Here is a 20236-nt window from a genome sequence, read left to right as displayed (position 1 = left end):
CATTAGCCTCATTAGCTTTACACAATGAAAAAACAACATTAAGCATACAGTTACTTTACATCATTGTAACAGCATGTGAATACTTCTTAGGACTGCATTTCTCTAAGAAAACATCAACACGACGGCTGTATCTCACCTCCACAGCCTCCCAGCCCCACTCCCGATACTTGGGGTCGTGGGTCAGACGCCACATGTACATGTAGCTCTCGATGACCTCCGGCCGCAGGATGTAGTACCTGTCACTCAGTCTGATCGCAGTGGCTTCGGCTCCACTGTCGAATCGGAAAGCCTCGGGGCCAAGTTTCGTTGCTGAGAGGGAAAAGTAATGCAGAATCCCAAAAGAAGCTTAAAACAAGCACATGATGGAAATCCTGCCAAAATCATCAGAGGTAACGAGGACACTTTCTAAATCTTTATTCACCAAATCCACTGTGTTCCGCTTATGTGAATCAAAACATTCCTTTAAAGCAGTGGTAACCAACCTTTTCAAGCCCAAGAGCCCATTTTATTCCCAATTGTAAGCCATGATCTACCACTATTTTTTTTTTTTTTAAAACACTTTGACAGGCTCAATGCATGTGCACACAAACACTATAGTTTAAATAAGAATAAATACTGATAATCAATGCCAAAATATTAAGACAAATGTATTTTTCCATAGTCAGACTGCTTGCCTGTGCAGGTATAGTAGTGAGTGAGAGGCTGTTTAGCTCTGTGGGTTTTTAGTTGTGCATCACAAGTTCACAACGGATAACGGTCAAACAAGAGAACAAACAAACTCTGCAGTTGATGACTCGATACACGTGTCTGGGGCCATCACTGCGAGCTATTCAAAATCCACATTCTGTGTATTGGTAGTGATGGCTGGCTGCCTGTCAGTCTTACACCCGCTCACTCCGGGATCTACTTGAATGGCTCGTGCGAGCTACTGGTAGCTCCCGAACCCCTGGTTGGTTACCCCTGCTTTGAAGCGAACAGAATTTCCACCTACTGTATGTGTAACATCACCAAGATACAGAGGCATTTCATTCAGGACCTAAGACATGATTTACATAATTTAGATTAGCCTCGCTATCTCAATGTCCTGTGGAACTCTCCCTCCCCTTGTCTTCCACAACCTCTTCCATTATCCACTTCCCATAATCACTTAAACCAAATCCCTCTATACTTAGTTGCACGTCAAATAGAGAAAATAGACAATCTACTGTACATGCTAACATCTGAGCTTGTGCGTGCGCTATTTTTGCCAAATGTTCAGCTATTATGTTATGCTCAGAATACTGTAGGGAGGGAGGGAGGGAGTTCATGTGGTTAATGCACGACTGTAGGAAGATGTAGATTGTAGACCCGTGCTGTCGGGCAGAAAAAGTCTCCACATTTCAACTTTGTATGTTTCTTTTTGGAAATTGATTGATTGGTCATACTTCATCATATAAGAGTGTGGAAAAACTACACGCCGACAACAACGCATCGCATCACTTGTAGATTGGCTATCAATGCAATTATATGCACATGTACATTTGATGATACTCCTTTTTTTAATCATTATTCTGTTGTTGTTATCTATGCTGCTGCATTGTCTGGAGGAAGCCAAACCAAAATATGGTTTACACTTATGTACCTGTATGCAAGATGTAACAATAAAGCACAACCTTGAACCTTTTTTTGGAAATGCAAGGTTTCCACCCGACAGCAACGAGATATCCACTCCACGATGCAACTAGAATCTTATTTTTTGTACCCTTTGCATCAAGGCAGTAGCATTGCATTACTGTAGCAGCATCACACATTTCAAGACAAGATGATTGGGAGTTGTATTACAACATGTTACATGATGCTGGAAATCTATTGCGGCCCACCGTGCCGAGACCTTTTTTCTGGTTTATCGTATGTGATGTCAGGGCAAGCGGACCCTTTAGGAAATTGCACCATGGGAGGGAGGGGGGGGGGCTTCGTGGTCCCTAATGGGAGATTGGACTGAGAGTGGCCACGTCCGGCTGGGAAGGAGAATCATCTTGAAATAAAAAAGCTGTCACAGACAGTAGGGCCCCAGGCTAGATAGTCTCATTACTTTCTGCGTGCGTGGGTGCGTGCGTGCATGCGTGCGTGGGTGCGTGCGTGCGTGCGTGCGTGCGTGAGAGTGAGAGTGAGAGCAAGTGAGTAAAACATATAAACCTTTAAATCATATGTGTACTGTATACTGTAGTATATGTCTGATACAGTAGGCAAGTCTTTGTATAATTACCAAGTGAGGGAAAAGTCAAACAGGTGTGTATACTATACAGTAGGTACCTGTCCTGTAGGTCTGTAGGTTAATAGGAAGATATTGTCGCTGTTGGTTGGAAACCTTGTACTGTATCTCTTCAAATTTGCATGTTTTTTCATAAATGAATGCCTAGCTACTTTGTCATATGACAGTGTCGCACATAAGTAGCTATTACACTTTGGTTACTTGTAACCAAATCGTAGCATTTTGATTACAGGGTGGTTACTTGTAACCAAAGTGTTACAAGTAACCACCCTGTAATCAAAATGCTACGATCTGCCGTCGGCCATTCAACACTCCCGGCACCCGCCGATTTTTTGCACAGTGCCCTGGCGCTTAAGCTGGAATTAGTTAAACTTTTGGAGAGGAGCACTTCTCTTTTGATCCTCCTGGCTGTGACTGACAACCCGGTAATTTACGAGCCAAAGTTGAATTGTTAACACTACCATGAGAAGCCCGGCTTGTTTACTAGCCTCGTAAGGATTTCAAGGGGGAGTGGTTAAGCAAGTCTACTTGTTTACTGTTGTGTCAGCTAAGGTTTCAATTTTTTTAATAAAGCACAATGTCTGAGATGTTCGAACAGTGCGGCCATGTTTGCGAACACCATGGACATGATATCCAAAGCACCCCTCAGCTCAAAAGGTGTTCTTTTTTTTCCACAGAAAACCTCACACACATGCTAAACCCTGACACTCCTTTTTCATGATGACTCTTTGACATCAAATCTCTTAACTGTTCCCAAAATGGAACTCGTGTTTTCATTTGGTACACACAGCCATATTTTCAAATGACACACATTCATTGAGTACACACAACTAAGCATTTGCTGCACACTACCAAGCATTTACAGCACAATGAAGTGCAACATTGAAAACACAATCATATAAATGGAACACACATGAATGACAATGACTGGAGAATGAGCCATTTCTCCTTTTGTAAAATTACTACTTTGTAGGCCTATACTTTTTCATAGTCAAACATAAAACAGCACACAAATATGCAGCCAAAAATGTTTTCTTTTCTTTTCTTTTTTACTGTAAACCAGCCTGCTCAAACTCCCCTCTCCCTCCTCCTCCTCCTCCTCCTCCTCCTCCTCCTCCTCCCCTTCCTCTCCCTCCTCCTCGTCCTCCTCTCCCTCCTCCTCTTTCTCTCTGTCCACCTACTCCTCTCCTCTCTCAATCTTACCCCTCTCCTTCTCTGGTTGTCGATCTCTTCAAGGTTCTCCATTGTTCACCAAACAAAACAGAGGCTCTCAAGTCCCTTTTATGCTGCAGTCCTGATTGCAAATTTCTCACTAGACCTGAATGTTTAGAGATTTGACTATTTGTGTGTTGTAGGTTGATGCTTTGAGATTTTACGTGTGTGCAACAACTGAACATTTTGTGTAGTGTTTGGACAACAAGGTGGTGTGTAATTGACATCAGAGTGTAAAGAAGGAAAGTCTGCCTTGTTGCTCGCTAGGCGTGCCATTCTGCTCAAATGGAAGGATGCTGCCCCGCCCGTGCTCCGTCAGTGGCTTCGTGATATAATGTCCTGTCTCGAGTTGGAGATGTTAAGGTTTTCAATTGCCGGCTCTGAGAAAAAAGTTTTACAAGACCTGGGGCCCGTTTATGACATTCTACCACAACACACAAACTGCATAGTGTGCCGTGCCTATGCCTCGGCCAACGCCAAACCACAACAGAAACAACATCTGCTCTGCTATGAAAAATCAGCTTTTTATTATCTTTTTTCTTTTCTTTTTCTTTTGTAATTATGTATTTTTGTGTATATGTGTATATAGATATATTTATTTATTTATTTTATTTCCTCCAGACTGTTTTTCCGACTATCCTTGGGATTGTGGGTGGGGGAGGGTGGGATAGGGGATTGAGTTTTATTTTTATATTTTATATGTCTGTTTAATACTTGCCCCTGGGCTACTGTTACAAAAACCTGAATAAAAAGATTTTGGAAAGAAGAAGGAAAGTCACAGTCTAATGCAGATAAGGGAGTGTGATGTAGTGCAAATTGTGTCGAGCAATTAGGTACATGAAGTGAATGTTGTGCAAATTGTGTCGATTTTTGTGTGTTAACAATCGTGAAAAACTGTAAGTATCAAACATTACGTATACTCAATTAAAGTACAGGTACCTCAGAATTGTGCTTAAGTATAGGGTACTTGAACAGCCTGAGCCTTAATAGTGTCAGTATTAAAGACAGAGCTAAGTAGAAGCCACTCCACTCTGTAATGCATGCAAGAAGCAAATCTCTTCCCCCCATCCTTCCACTGGCAGCTAATCCAACAGCCTGCTAAGTACCACCCAGTCCCTTTTAATGAGCGGAGAGAAACCTGGCCGACGGCTATGAGAGAGAGAGAGAGAGAGAGAGAGAGAGAGAGAGAGAGAGAGAGAGAGAGAGAGAGAGAGAGAGAGAGAGAGAGAGAGAGAGAGAGAGAGAGAGAGAGAGAGAGAGAGAGAGAGAGAGAGAGAAGGGGGAGATAAGACTTTTACCAGTGCTGCCAGATCAAAAGTGTTCCATCAACCTGTTATGTGATGAGTCACTTTGGCTTATTTGGTGAAGAGAGGACGATGAACCACAAACAGCTGAGGCAGAGCACAACTGCAAATCGTCACTGTCGGGCAAAAACCTTGTTTGACCGAAATCGTGGATCTGACTGTTACCATTTAGTGACAAGGTATTGTCAATGTTTTGCTTTGGTTAAATATTTATAATTTTTGTTAAATTGTTTTCAAAATCACACCTGTGTGAAGTGAGTGGTGCAACTCCGTGTGGGGTCCCCGTAATTTCCAGACCCACAGGCCCACGGCCAGGGTGCCGGCCCGGTTCCGGTGAGCCGCCCCACGTCCGAAACGGTAGAGAAATGACAGTTACTGTGTGGGGGTCCCTCTACTGTACTGTACTGTACTGTCACTGTACTGTACTGGCACACCCGAAATCATCATATATACAGTTAATATGTGCGTGTGTGTTTGTGTGTGTGTTAGGTTGCGCACAGGTGGTGAAAAACAACCATGCTATTTTCGTGCTCATACCCACCCAGGCAGGCACCCAGGCAGCCAGCCAGCCAGCCACACACATAGCTCCGTAAGGGAGTGGTTGCACCACTCAAAAATAGCAATACATTATAGTAGATCTACAGGGTCTACATGTGCTTGTGTGTGACACTATATAATAGTTACAAATAGTATGATAAAGTAGGGCATTAATTTATGAAAAAACATAAACATTTGACATATGGAGACACAAAGTTTCTGCCCGACAGCAGGAGAGAGGAAGAAAAAATTACTTTTAGATGTAGATGTGAAGATTATTCTCTTAGGTGTCGGGGCCATAGACAGATGTCAGAGAGAGAGATAGGAGGAGGAGATCAAAGTTCCCTTGGCAAAGATCCTGACATTTAAACAGCTTTTAATTATACTTTACTTTCTCTCTTGGCTCTCTACTTTGTCTCTCTGTCTCTGTGTGTGTGTGTGTGTGTGTGTGTGTGTGTGTGTGTGTGTGTGTGTGTGTGTGTGTGTGTGTGTGTGTGTGTGTGTGTGTGTGTGTGTGTGTGCGTGTGTGTGTCTCTCTCTCTCACACTCACTCTCAGTCTAAACTTCTCATCTGTTTGGTCAATCTCTCGGGCACATCCTGTGAAAACAAGTAGACCCTTATCAAAGCTCTTTGATCTGCCTCCGGCTCCCAGGTTGGTGCAGTATCTCATTTGCCCACAGTCTCAGCAAGTCTCTGCCAATCTGTTTATCCGCTCTCTTTTGAATTCTCCCTTTTCCCTTTAAAACCAGACCAGCTCCTGCATCTCCCTCTTCTTTGATTTGAATTACAACAGGGCATGATTATCGATTTCAAATGGACTGGCACAAGCACTCCCAATGCCTGCTGCTACTGCTTGCCTGCCTGCCTGCCTGCAGCTGTGAGATGTTAGCACATAATTGGGTAGAACTTTAATTCCACACCAGAGACACATTGGGTTCTTTTGCTCCCCATTAGACTCATCGTTCGCCTTTTGAGGTTCAGACACTATAGGAACCACTCTCGACTTTATTCAGGGTGAAATTAAAATGCCCAGAGCTCTTTTAATTTACGATATTGCTCTCCCAGACTGGCTTTTCGCACATTCGATGCCACCAAATTCTCTCTTAAAAAGACAGACAGTGTGCGGCAGAATGCCAATGAACCATGAAATTTCATCACCTTTGTGATGAGCACAGGACCAATAATTTGAAAATGCGATTTCATTTCGATCTGAATAGTGGAAAATGAACAAAGTGAACATCATGTTGGGGATGAATTACGATTGCCTTTCCTGGGCGACAGAATCCTTAAAGAAGCTGTAAGGAAGGTGAATTGTCCTATATCTAAGTGTGATCAATCAGACACTAATACACTGCCAGTTCCCTTGTTATTCTGCTGAAATGGCCCTAAAGAATCCAATAAACCCTATATGCATAATACTTAAATGCCAGCTTTTCAAATGATCCTTACCGGAACGAGTGTAGCTCTCGTGGCAGGTGTGTGTGATCTCGGCAGCCAGGTCCAAGTAGTGCTGTCTCTTCTCTGGTGCTCCGTCATCAGCTCCAATGCCAATCATGCCCCCAGAGAAGCAGGCCAAGTGGCCCATCTTGTGGTCCAAGATGCCACCCCTCCACTCAGCCATGTAGGTCAGTCCCCCGGGCGACTTCTGCACCAGGTTGGCCTCAATCGCCTGCAGATGACAAACAGCCAATGTTCCCGTGCTGTTCATATATCATACTGATGCTATGCGTGTAATTGTAGCCAGTCAAGCTAGCCAGAAGAGCTGATTCCTGCCATCTGCTTGTACAGTAAATGTAATATCTTGCCAGATAAGAAATAAGACACAAGTGCTACAGTATATCTTGATTATTGGCATGGCTGTGCTGCGGCATAGGCACGACACAAAGCATGTGCCGTGCTGTCACCCATATAATGAATATAGACAACCACTGTCTTGTTGGACTGTCACCACAGTAGATCCCAATGAAAATTCTTATGAAGTAATAATTTATGCCAATACATAGTTACATGCTACTAACAATTGCCAATGTATTATATATAATTATATATATATATTTAATCACATTTTTAATTTGACTTTTGGTAATAAGTAATTGGTCTGCTGCTATATTACCCCAAGGGATTGCATGTTAGCTGACCAAACAATGGAAGCTAAAGTCACATTTTCACATGGGAAAAACGGTTGCTTATAGTTTAGTAGAATTCATGTTTGGGGAGACACTGGAGTTTATCCAGGCACAAAGGAAGCAAACGAGCAGAAAACCTTTGACAGTTCACAGAATGGCGAGGCCGGCACACAAGCATTGTGTCATTGTTTTAAGCCACCTGGGGCTGTGTTTACTGCAAAAAGGCGAAGTACAGTACATTGCTTTCTTAACCACTGGAACCATACATTCCATAATCTGGCCATGCCATAACAGGCGAACATTCATCAAAAATAGGGGAACAGTTTGTAGATCTGTGGTTTTCTCCAAAGAGCTTTGGTAGAGGGGTAAATGGTGCATTTATATAGGGCTTTTATCCAAAGCACTTTACATAGATGCATTACATTCACATTACATTCACACACATTCATACACCGTAGTGGAGGAAACCATGCAAGGCACCAACCTGCACATCGGGAGGAATTAGGGGTTCAGTGTCTTGCTCATGGACACTTAAGACACTAACTCTGGGGGAGCTCGGGATCGAAATGGGAACCCCAAGTTTCCATCCGGCCGCTCTACCGGGCCACTCTGCCCCTGAGCATAGGCCCTGGTGCATGGGTTATATGAAGACTCAATGAAGTACTGTATAGGTTTAAATAGTTTATTAAAATAGGTTTGGCTGCTGAAAGAAGTTATATCATCCACGTCATATTTGTTCCCATTTTCACAGAGCAGTGAAGACAAGGTGGTCGAGCATTGAAATTGCCCCAAAATTCCCACAGGACTTAGTGGGTGAACTCAAACTTCAAATTAAGATCTATTTTCTTGTTGTCTCTGTGAATAAATAAAGTTCTGTATGTGAGAAATTATCACTCAGCATTTTCATTATCCGACCTCAGGAAAGTCATTCCTTGAATTCCTCGGTATGATACAGTATCCCTGCCCTCGGTTGGATACGCACGGGTACTAATTTATATTTACAGTATGCATACACATGGACAGAACTCAGAACAGAAGTGTACAATAAAAAAAAATGGGAGCACAATTCACTGTGTGCTCCTGAGGGTCTTTACAGTATTATGATCTACCTTAACCAACTGTATGCAGCGTATGAACTGTATGTTCATACTGTACAACGCCTATGCACACATAGAAGATTATCCTAACATACCACTTTTGCGTTGTCTGGATCTAGGTATGAAATAATTTATGTGTATAGCTGAGCTCAATTGAAGTCAGGCACCATTAAGAATCCTATATCCCGGGAAAGGGAGCTCTATAGTTCAAAACCTTTGAAGATAAATGAATGCAAAGAAGAACTGAACAAGAACATTTTTTCTGAAAAGTGCATATTGATGTTTTGTGCATGTCTCCCGCCAGACTTAATTTGTCTTTGTGCTCAGCCACTGTTTACCTTCCTTTTCCTTTAGAGGAAAGAACAGAGAAGGACATCTTCTCCGGATCGATTCCCAATGACTCAACATTATTCTCTTTCTCCCGTTCTCTGTCTCTCATCCTTATTGTGTTTGGCTACTACCCTATTTTGCATTTAAAGAGAGAGTTATGATTGACAGTATCAATGGCAAAAAAAACGCTGATGTATAGAAGCAGAACGTGTTGCGCCTGTCTCTTCAGACAAATCTTTCACTACAACGTTTTGAAGGGCACACTTTCAAGAACACCACAAGTGCATACACTACCTTAAGTTTCAAACTTGAGGTTGTCCCTAATGTTTCCCTTAGCTAATATAAGAACTGCATTTAATTTGGGAGCATATTGCATGAAGCCTGTAAGACAAGTTGTCTCCTTAACTAAATGTTTAGAGTAGACTAAGGCTTGGTACAGTAGTTACTGTTGTAATAGGCAAATCTTCAGTTACCATGGTTACATTTAATTGGCTGGGGCAAAACTTTATTCTTCACTCACATCATCATCTTTTAAAAGTGAAAGTGGTAGCATTCTTGTCAGTGTTAGTTACAGTAGCTTCTGCCAAATGGACAACAAAGAGAATACAAAAAGAAAAGGAAAGCCAAAATAGTTTATCGTTTAAGGTCCTGTTCAAGTTCTGTAGAGATTTAGAAGAATATGTCTTGGTATCTCCTCCTATTCTTCTATTGCACTTTTTAACTCCCTATCGTCAAATCCACTATAGTGTGGTTTAATACCACAGGAAAACCGCCCCCATTCAATATATATTTATTCTCCCTAGAAAAACCTCCCTAAAGGAGTTTCTAGCGCCTTCATATTTTCTCTGTTTGCCCTCTTTTTCTATTCCAGTATATACAATATGATACATTTATACAATTGATCCTCCTGAAAGCATAACCCATTCACTTCCTCATAGAGGTTTTGTATCACGCAACGACCCTGCATACCTTCTCATTGACAAATGTATTTAAATGTATGCATTTAGTGAGATTCGGCTCTGATTCGGCATATGACGTCACAACATGTCCAAGTTGCGTGGCCTGTGTCAAACCTAGACTCAGTTAATGTCTGAACTTGAAGACAGGTTTTAGTTGCAAAACACTATAGGCTATGAATGCTTTGGAGATACAGTATGCGGAGAGTAAGAAACTACCAGACTTGTCATGGGTAAGACAGTAACCAAACAAAAAACGAGATTTTCAGTGTGCCTTTTAGAGATTGGTCTAGCAACGCATGAGGGGAAACAGAAGTAAGTATGGCAAACATTAGAGATCAAAGAGTTTCCCCTTCAAACATCCTAAGGAAATCCCTATAATGAATTTATACACAGTTTTAAGGCATACTTAGCTGCAAATTTAAGAGCAACCTCAGTGGTTTTATGCAACTGGCCACAAAAAAAGTGTAGGAATAACTACTCAACATGGAACCATGGGATTTCATACTGCTGTTTGCTGACAAACTGTTCCTGTGGATTGGCACAGCGGTTAAGAAAAAAAAAAAACATAATCAGTATTATAGAGATACCATTTTCCCTAAAACAAATATGATAAATAAATAATAAAAACAAAAAAACAAAAAAAACATCATAACACATGAGGAGCAGACAAGCAATTATAACAATGATCTACAGAATGAACGCTAATGAACATGTTCCATTCATACACTCCTTGAGGCCTGAAACCAATGAGTTTCATCCTTGTTAGCTGTTATCTGCAATAATCATGTCCATCCAACACAGTGTTTTAATTAGTAATCTAACTTGATTTGAATACCAGATTGTCCTGTGCTTACACCTGGGATCCCTGTACATACAGCACATGTAGTATGTCTTTAAGCAATTACACACCAAGCCCACTTCCAAGAACTAACAGCGACTTGGTGACTGATCAGATTGCTTTACGTTTCCTGACTTGCCTCATATCTCCAGCAAAACCTGTAGTATAGAACGCCCATGGTCATTATCGTTTTTAAACACCATGTTACAGGGGATTGGGTAATGACTGTAATTAGTACTTTTGCCTCTGGCTTGACCCTACGATGAGGACAAAGGAAATATCAGCATATTAGTAATTATATGGTTGTGTGTGTGTGTGTGTGTGTGTGGGGGGGGGGGGGGGGGGGGGTAATAGCCACTTTGAACATGTGCACTCAGATACACATGCTTTTACAGTGCATGTATCTTACCTGATGTGATCGCATCTGGATATAACATTTCTCTGTCTAGTAGGGCATTCACTTCTAGTCATTTTTACTAGTTGACTAGTTGCCTAGTTTAGACTAGTTGTTTAACTACCTATTATGTAAAAAAAAAAATCACACCCGTGTGAACTGAGTGGTGCAACTCCCCTCTCCCCTCTCCCCCTGCCTCTCTCTCTCTCTCTCTCTCTCTCTCTCTCTCTCTCTCTCTCTCTCTCTCTCTCTCTCTCTCTCTCTGTAATTAGCAGGCAACAGTGCAACATCTCTCTCTCTGTTTCTGGCACAACAGTGCCACGTTTGCCCCTACTGGTACTCTTCACATAGTCACATAGGTTAGGATGGACATTCCTGTTCCTTGGAGTGGTTGCACCACTCAAAAATATATATAAAAAATATATAAATATTTAAAAACTGTGTACATTGGTGACTATAACTATAATCTACCTGATCTTGATGCCTACAAAATCAGGGATTTTTTTTTCTTTCTTATCAACTAGTCAACTAGTACCAACAAGGTCGACTAGTGGATTTACTAGTCGACTAGTTGAATAGTCGACTAGTTACTTAATGCCCTACTGTCTACTAGTCACAAAGCAAATGTGGCTCAGACTCCCAGGAACCTCTCTGGCCTGATAAGGTCAGAGCTTCTCCCACCAATCTGCTCACATGCACTGGGGCCAGTGTGCCAATATAAATGAACCAACGGTTCTGTAATGCAGGGGTTCTCAACGTTTTTGGCCGGGGACCCCCGAAAATGCTTTGGCAACGTCTCGGGACCCCCGCCCCGCCCCCTCCCGACCCCCAATATAAATTGACTGCTATAATAACCTTAAACCATTTTGGGCGGGAACCCCTTTTGGTGTTTTAAGCATTGTTATAATTTAGCTATTTAAAAATAGCAGATCTACAAGCTCATAGCGCGCCACCGAGTGGCGCGCTACGAGCTTGTAGGTCTGCTATTTTTGAAAAATCGTGAAAATAAAATTTTAAAAAAAATCTTTTTTTTTTTTTTTTTTTTGAAAATAATTTGGGGACCCCCTAAAATAATTTGGCGACCCCCCGAGGGGTCGCGACCCACGGGTTGAGAACCCCTGCTGTAATGCACGTCAGATGACAGCGTCCACTAAATAGTATATGTTTACATGCTATATTTCATGGCTAATTTCTACTGAACTCCATCCACTAATTCTCTCCTTCCGTCGGCAGTAAGAACAGCCTGTCTCTGTGTACAATATAAGATTACAGTTTGCCTATACCTCCAGTGCACTGTAGTACATCTTCTTAGCCTCCTCGTCCGTCTTGTCTGACATCAGATAGGATTTGATCAGATACTCGTAGAAGCTGTCCCCCAGGCCTCCAATGGAAACATGATCTAAGGGAAAAGGGTGGCGGTGTGGGTAGTGGTTAAAACCAAACACTATCACAAAAACCTAATGTTTTTTTGCTGGATGCTTAATTAACTAGTGCTGCACACTGTTCCATCATCAAGATGGCTAGCAGTAGTTCATTTCCTTCAATGGTAAGAGCATTGAATGCCAGTCACTACCAAACTGAAAGTGTCTTGCATGGATGGGTTGTGTACATCTTAACAATCATGTCTTGTATTGTTGTATTATATGTTTTATGTTTTATTATATTATGTCTGATTTTGTTAAATGTATCAGAGCCATCCAAATTTCATGAAAGAATTCGCTAAATCCCACCCCAAAAAGCGATTGTCCAATGCCAATCCAAATAGTTTAGCAACTGTTGCTATGCAGGTCAAGCTTTCGCCACCTCATAGCTGTCAATGTTATTTTGCATGGCTGTGTTGTTGAACATATACATGGCTTAACGTTAGGAAAGTTACACGCCTGACCCACCAAGATGATGGCAATAATACTAATGACCGTCGTCTTACTGTGCAACATGAAAACTCCTGTCGGGTAGTTGTTAAAAGTTGATTTCTCCCTCTGTCATTTCCTCGTATTTCTAGTTTATTTAAATAATGTCATGCAAATTTGTTCAGTGCATAGCCTACTGCAGGCCTGGTAGACTAGATTTAGAAGACATTTTGATGCTCTTGCTACTGAAATGATCGATTATTTATATGAGAAAATCCCGTCATTTAACATGCATCTCTATGGGGGAGAAGGACAGCATGCCCTGTCTCCTCGCTGCACGTACCTATTGGACAAGGATGGGTTGGGGAGGGTCTTAGCGAAGGGCTAATTCTGTGCAATACTCATATACCAAATATAATAGGATGAATGCATGAAGTTCTCAGTTCTCAGTACACTAATACACCGATTACTATAAGGTCACAGCAATACGTTGAATGAAGAATTTACACGCATAGCTATAGTAGAAAGGCTGGATAACCTGGGTTTACATTTTTTACTCAAAAGTCAGGTCTGTTGAAGTTGTTACGTCGGTTTTACAGCCACTGTATATATTCAGACACATTACGAAATCTGACATTAAGACTATGGTCTTAATTGGGGTGAGATTGGTGTATTATTGTGCATGTATGAAGTAGATTTTCTGTAAGAGGCAAGAGCAACGTCGTATATACTGTACAATGGCATATCCTTGGTTCTTGCAGTCTTCATTGTCTTGACACTACTGGATAACCTGTTCTGTTCATGTGTACATATTGCTTTGCAAACCCACGCTCTATCAATACAGAGGTGGGCAGTCTGAAAACAGTTTGGAAGTTTGTGCAAAATCCATATTACATAACACACTCAAAACTCGAAAAACAAGGCCGGTGGGCGTTGATTTCCCCCTCCTCCGCGGCGTTCGACTGAACTCCACTTCAACAAGCTGAATATGATATTGCAGTGGAGGTGTGCATGGCCATCCACCCACACGCACACATTCATATCATAACAATTCACTCCATACATTGACACACACTCCCCTGCAAGGTTATCAGAGGGAACTTTATGTTTGTCCTTCACAAAGGCAGATAGAAAGACGGAGAGCTTTGGAGCGAATGCTTTGTGTCCATCGCTAAAAAAAAAACCCTGCAGTTTGCCGATACTTTCTTTGTTTCCCTCCTCTCTGTTATTTATCTGGCTGGCTTCGGTACACAGTCACCTACGACAACAATTAGCTCCCATAATCACTTAGATTAGTATTGCAGAGCCTGTTCTCTCGCCTCCTTTCAGGTGAAAATGGAAGATTCAATTTCCCCAGGTAATTGGATTCATTATCTTTTTAATAACCCTCATACTGCAGTCACTATAATCTTGCTATTAAAAATGAAAATGAATGGACAGATGGCTGGAAGACTTGTGGGGGGGGGGCTTCTTCTACAAAAAGTTGGAAAAGTGAGGCTCAAGGTCTGCTGAAGTCACTGCAGAATTCCATAAATGGGAGACAAGAACATGGGAAACGTAAGCAGTGCTTCATAAGGTGATAACAGGCTGCTCTTGTGATCCTGACCCACATGGGTCAAGTGGCTGACCACACTGCTACACTGATGTACTATAGGGTCTCGACTGGCTTTTCCAGCACAGACAAGGTGTGCATATACAACAAACACATTTCTGTACTTACGCTGGACCCAGTTGCCACTGACTGGACTGAGAAAATTGGGGTAGAGACCATGGGGCTTTTCAATCTTATTCAGCACCTTTCGGATGTTCATCACCTACAGAAACACCACAGGAGAAACCATAGAACATGAGTGTCAGATTTCATCATTATATTTTTATTGTATCACTTCCTCAGGGCTGAAAAGAAAAGCATCACATGCAGTAAATTGGTAAAAATACACACATAATACGTACTATACAGTGCACAGTGACAACTGATGTTCAACACAATCAAATCAATAGCTCTCAATGCAATGCATCCTTAAACATTCAGCAAGGCGGTTTCATAGTTACAGTTACCAGAATATACTGCATTTAATACAGTCATTGTGGCTCACCTTTTCTATGTATATGGGGTTGCCAGTGAGCTCGGACAGGTGTACAAACTCAAGGTGAAGGGTGCCAAACTCCGCCAGGATGCTGCTCCCAGCGGACGCCCATCCCCAACTCCAACTGGTGCCACTGCAACAGAAACGACACCACACCAAGTGAGTACCATCAACATACACAAACACTCATGCACACACGCACGCACGCACACACACGATTTTGTAGGCCTAATTTCTTATGAAAAAAGATAAGGGATGTTATGTTGATAGCCACAGTGGTTAGAGTGGTTACAAAAAAGCAACAGGTTTGACACCTGCAGAATTATATGCAAATGAATGACAGTGTGTATACTATGGTGAGATAAGTGCTCTAAAATTCAGTCGGCAGAGGCAAACGCTTGACATACTGTCAGAGTGACTCAACTTGTTAGCCTACAGTGCATTGTTGTGGTACAGTACTGTATGTCACATAGCTACTAGAGAGGGAAATGTTTTACAGTAATTTCTGACTTCCTAAGACACTTCAATATTACTTGTAGAAATGTATTGTAGACTGCCTCCCACCGACAGTCCAACAGTTCATCCACTTGATCCATGGGCTGCTTATAGGGACAACTCACACAGATATTGCATTGTTCATCACACTGTCTGCAGTGTGGGCCACAGCTGCATAGGGAAGACGCTACTCAGTCAGTACTCAGACACTGCATATTGTAAGAGTGATAGAGCTGAGCACTGAGCAGACTTGGGCGAGAGGCGTACTTGCTTTTTCAGATGGCGATCGATAACCATCTACATCTGCAGAGAGCTGGAAAGGGCAGTAGGCACACCTGTCCAGAGCTTAATGATCTATTTTAAGTTTTGGCTATTTGGAATTGCAGCTTCAAACACTTATTCCGATTCAACTAAGGCCTGCAATAGATTTAATTTCCTCAGTTCAGCCGATGTTAGCTAACATACTAAGACTATATGGCTAATCAGAGGTGTATTACTGTATTTAATTTAGTTATTCTCACTGTTTTTGGTGTAATCGTAGGAAAGTTAAAAGTAATGCATTCTATTTTATATAGATCAGACAGACAGACAGACAGACAGACAGACAGACAGACAGACAGACAGACAGACAGACAGACAGACAGACAGACAGACAGACAGACAGACAGACAGACAGACAGACAGACAGACAGGAAAAGTCGGGAAATTCAGTTGTCACAGCAGCACTGATAAGCAATTATGCATGATACAGTCTTGCTGCCTGCTTCGCATCCGCTGATGCTTAGCTAACTCCTCCACCCCAGCCTCCACCTTTTGATCTGTCTAAATATGGGGTTTTGCTAACATTCCCTGATTTTGCTTAGCATGCTTCTTCGACAAAATTCAGAGAACATCTCCCAGAGTGGATCGAGCCTTTAACGCCAAGTTTAACTGTATTTTTTGGGTGCACGGTAACGCAGTCGGTAGCGCTGTCGCCTCACAGCTAGAAAGTCCTGGGTTTTATTCCCGCTGGGGACCCTGTGGGCGCTTGGGGCGTGTTCTCTCCTCTGTGTCATCAGTGCCCATGGTGTGGCTGGTAAAAGGGCCTTTCTTTGTGGAGTTTGCATGTTCTCCCCATGTCCCCTAGGGTTGGTACTCTCACTAAAAACATGCAGTAATCCTGGTCTCTAAACTGCCATCACCCTGGCAAACCAGGGCGCAGAATCTGCCTCAGGTCCTAATGTTGTTTTAAGAGGAGGGATGTAAGCAGAGGGAAAGTCTGCGGGGGCGGGGGCAGGGGTGGGAGGACATTGGGGACACAGGGGGAATTAAAGAGTTTGTAAATCATATGAATGCACACTCATCAGAGTGGTATCGATCGGCCCGTTGTTATATTGAGACATTTCTGAGACATTGATATATTAAAAATGATTTTTTTTTTGCACCACAAACCACAAATACGCATACACTGGCTGGCTCGGGGAGGTAGAAGGTCCCCCCCCCCCCTAGTTTTTATGCTGAGGCAGCACTTAGCATACCGTCCCCAGCAGCTCTAGGGAGTAAACAGTGTATCCTCATCGGTTCAGAATCTTGCTCAAGGACACTTCCGACACAAGTCCAGGAGAAACTGGGGGTCGAACAAGGCTACCTTCCTCTTGAGCTACTGCCGCTCGTGACAGTAGCTGTCAGGAGCTACTGTCAGGGCTACAGAATACAAACACAGATGACTGAGGGCCGAAATGGACTTTTAAATCATTGTTGTCAGGAAGAAACCTTGTATGTCCAAAACTGTAACTTTTCAGATAATGGAAAAAAAATAAGCTTCCAATCGATCCAATGTGGTTATTATTTAGTCACAACCTGTTGTTAATATGTTTGGTTCATTATTGATGAAACCCACAGACATGCTAAAACATTTTCACTTTCAAACATGTTCCAAAATAGCAAACAATTGCCGATCTCGTACGTTGCATCACAATGCGTTGTGAGTTTGGTATCATAAAAGTTTTGCTACTTTTCTGCTACAGATATAGTACGAAGACATAGTAAGGGATTACATTTACAAAGTATAAATATGGAAATATGAGGTTTCTACCCGACAGCAAAGAAATTTCACAATGTTCTTTTACACCGCAGACACACCGGTGCACTCGTCGATGCCCGAGGCCTTGGGCTGCTCAGTGTGGGCACTATCAGCTCACTCGCTTGCCTTGAAGCTCACTCGGTCACGCCTCACGGGCCTCAACGCCTCAGTGTCGGCCTACCTGATTCAAAAAGTCATGCATTTGTTGTAAAACGCAGGGCATCGAGAGAATGTCTGTGTGTTCCTTTGTCTGGACGTTTGCAGTTGCACATGCACACATGCTTGCCTGTATCTGTGTGTAATGTATGGCTTTGTGCATACACCACACAACAGGGAGGCCGGTTCCTCCCCACCCATCTGTACTGGAGGCCCACTTTGCGGGAACTAATTGTAGAATAGGGTAATTAAATTTGCCAGCAGATGTCCAGCTAAGCTGGCAGGTTAATTGTGAGCAGGTGGATGGTAGAGGTGCCAGTGAGTCTTCTGAGAAGATTTAGATGAACAAAATGAGAAGGAAAAGAGGGCGAGTGAGAAGGAAGACAGCTTATTTCCATCACTGACTTTACTTCACAAAGACCTTTTTGCAAACCCAGCTCTCTGTGAAAACGAGGGACATTTCACACTAAATGACGGGTATTGACAACATATCATCATGCTGTCAGATGCTGTCGGCTTGTATGCTTGCGCATACAAGCCGATAAAGGCAGGAATTGTGGATTGCATGTCAAAGTATTTACAGTACATCAATAATTTAGCCAGGAGAGAAGAGAAAATAACTATTAGTTGGAATGAGCATATCTCCATGTTTGTATATCTACAATGAGGAGGCAACACAGAGGGTATAGTTAGAAGGAGGTGATTTGAATGTCAGAGTAGTAGCCTTCTGTTATTGTACCATTCATCACTTTGACAGATATTGTTTTCCTTCATGCCCTCAACACTTATTGGTTATAAGCAATATTCCTTGTTGGATTGTCAAATCTGAAAAGAAATTGAGTGCTTAACCGCATCATACAAGAATATCTGTTCTGCCCCTCTTTTCTGTCTGCTCAAACAGACACAGACATTTTGTCGGCGTGGCCAATTCAATCCTAAAGTCAGAGCAAAGGTCATGTGTAGTGAAACATTAGTATTAACACCACTGCAGTGCAGAGACGGGAAAGGGCATTCTGCAAAAATAATAACACTGCATATTAACCCATTCAGGCCTGACGTCGAAATTTAAAAAAAATGTTTTCTAAATCATGACAATTTTCTGAAAGATTTGAGGCACATTTTAACGATTTTTCAAAAATAGCAGACCTACAAGTTCATAGCGCGCCACTCGGTGGCGCGCTATGAGCTTGTAGATCTGCTATTTTTCAATAGCTAAATTATAACATAATGTTTAAAACACCAAAAGGGGTTCCCGCCCAAAATGGGTTAACCCAGTTAGGACTAGCCCGATTCTAAAGATGCCTTCTAAATCCTGAACTATGTTTTCTGAAAATGTTCAAATACTAATTCAAAAATTACAAAAATGTTATGCTACTAATGTACTACATAGGCCTATCAAGAACACCAAAAGTGGTTCCCGTCCTGAACGGGTAAACACCAAAAGGGGTTCCCGTCCTGACGATATCCCTGTAACATTGAAACTCATGCTTTCATGTGGCTGAGACACTGAACGAGTAAACCCAACACAGTTCGCTACATCAGGGGCTGGCCCTCGAGGACGAAGAGGCACGTGTTGCCAAGACCAACATATTGCGAACACAGGCATGGCTTCTTTCTAATCACTAACGTCTGGTCTGACCTCATAAGCTGACACTGTGTTCTATGAGGGATTCGCAGAGTGCTGTTGGAGGTGAGGGCTGGCTGGTATCAAAGCTCACCTCCCCAGGTTGATAACACCTCGTGGTATCCCCGTCGGTGTGTTGAAGGCAGGCAGCAGCTTCTCTCCCAGCTCCATTACCTTCTTCTTGTACATCTAGGAGACAAAAAAACGAGAGAGGAGAACGAATTCAATGAAATGCACAAATATAAGAAATTATTCAGTCACATTCTTTTTTTTCTTCTTTAAAAAAAAAAAAAAAACTCAATCCCCTATCCCACCCTCCCCCCACTCACAATCCCAAGGATAATTCAGTCACATTCTTAAAGAACTGAGTACAATTTTATTTCCCATCCACACTCTCAACAAACATCTCTTACACACGCACTATGGGACTGTAGAACAATTACTTCTCAATCAACCACCAAAAAAACAAAATCAACCAGCTTTTTTGGTTGTAAAATTGGCTTTTGGAGGACATTGATGAGTCGGGTTATTGTTGCATCTTAACAATACAGCCAACTTCCTTTTGTTTATAATGAAATGTGATGACAACACTATCAACTTCTTGAAACAACTATTTATCGTAAACCCGAAGCAGAAACGTTGTTTTAAGCGCAATATTCTTCCTAGACAGCTCACTTGCAATATCCCTAATCCCTATCCCTAATAATATTGCGAGGTAACCCCTGAATTGGTACTGCATTCTCTATATTATACAGAATGCAGTACCAATACAGGGGTTAGCCTATAAATATCTCTAAAGCCTATAGTTTTATATTTATATTAACAGGATTTAAAGCATCTCAAAGTAGTCTACAACAGCACAATGAGAAATCTCTCTTCACAGGTGGTTCTAAGAAATAAAGTTGCAACAGGC

The 20236-nt window shown here is 42.1% G+C and overlaps 1 protein-coding gene across 2 annotated transcripts in view; it reads right to left on the bottom strand.

The window, feature by feature from the left end:
- LOC306925293 (mannosyl-oligosaccharide 1,2-alpha-mannosidase IA) overlaps positions 1-20236 on the bottom strand; it is a 249564-nt gene that overhangs the window by 4365 nt on the left and 224963 nt on the right. Inside the window, exons 5-10 of one of the 2 annotated variants that reach the window (XM_079504034.1) lie at positions 19418-19512; positions 14996-15119; positions 14620-14713; positions 12333-12448; positions 6755-6974; positions 137-309 (exon numbers count right to left, since the gene is read on the bottom strand). In XM_079504034.1, the coding sequence (XP_079360160.1) occupies positions 137-309; positions 6755-6974; positions 12333-12448; positions 14620-14713; positions 14996-15119; positions 19418-19512 (822 nt within the window). Of the gene's footprint in view, positions 1-136; positions 310-6754; positions 6975-12332; positions 12449-14619; positions 14714-14995; positions 15124-19417; positions 19513-20236 lie in introns of both variants that reach the window. The other variant, XM_079504033.1, reaches the window with a different exon arrangement.

The sequence above is a fragment of the Electrona antarctica genome, assembly GCF_951216825.1.
Source record: "Electrona antarctica genome assembly, chromosome: 6".
Taxonomy (NCBI): Eukaryota; Metazoa; Chordata; class Actinopteri; order Myctophiformes; family Myctophidae; genus Electrona; species Electrona antarctica.
Note: the sequence above shows the minus strand (reverse complement) of the source record. Positions and strands in the feature narration are given on the sequence as shown.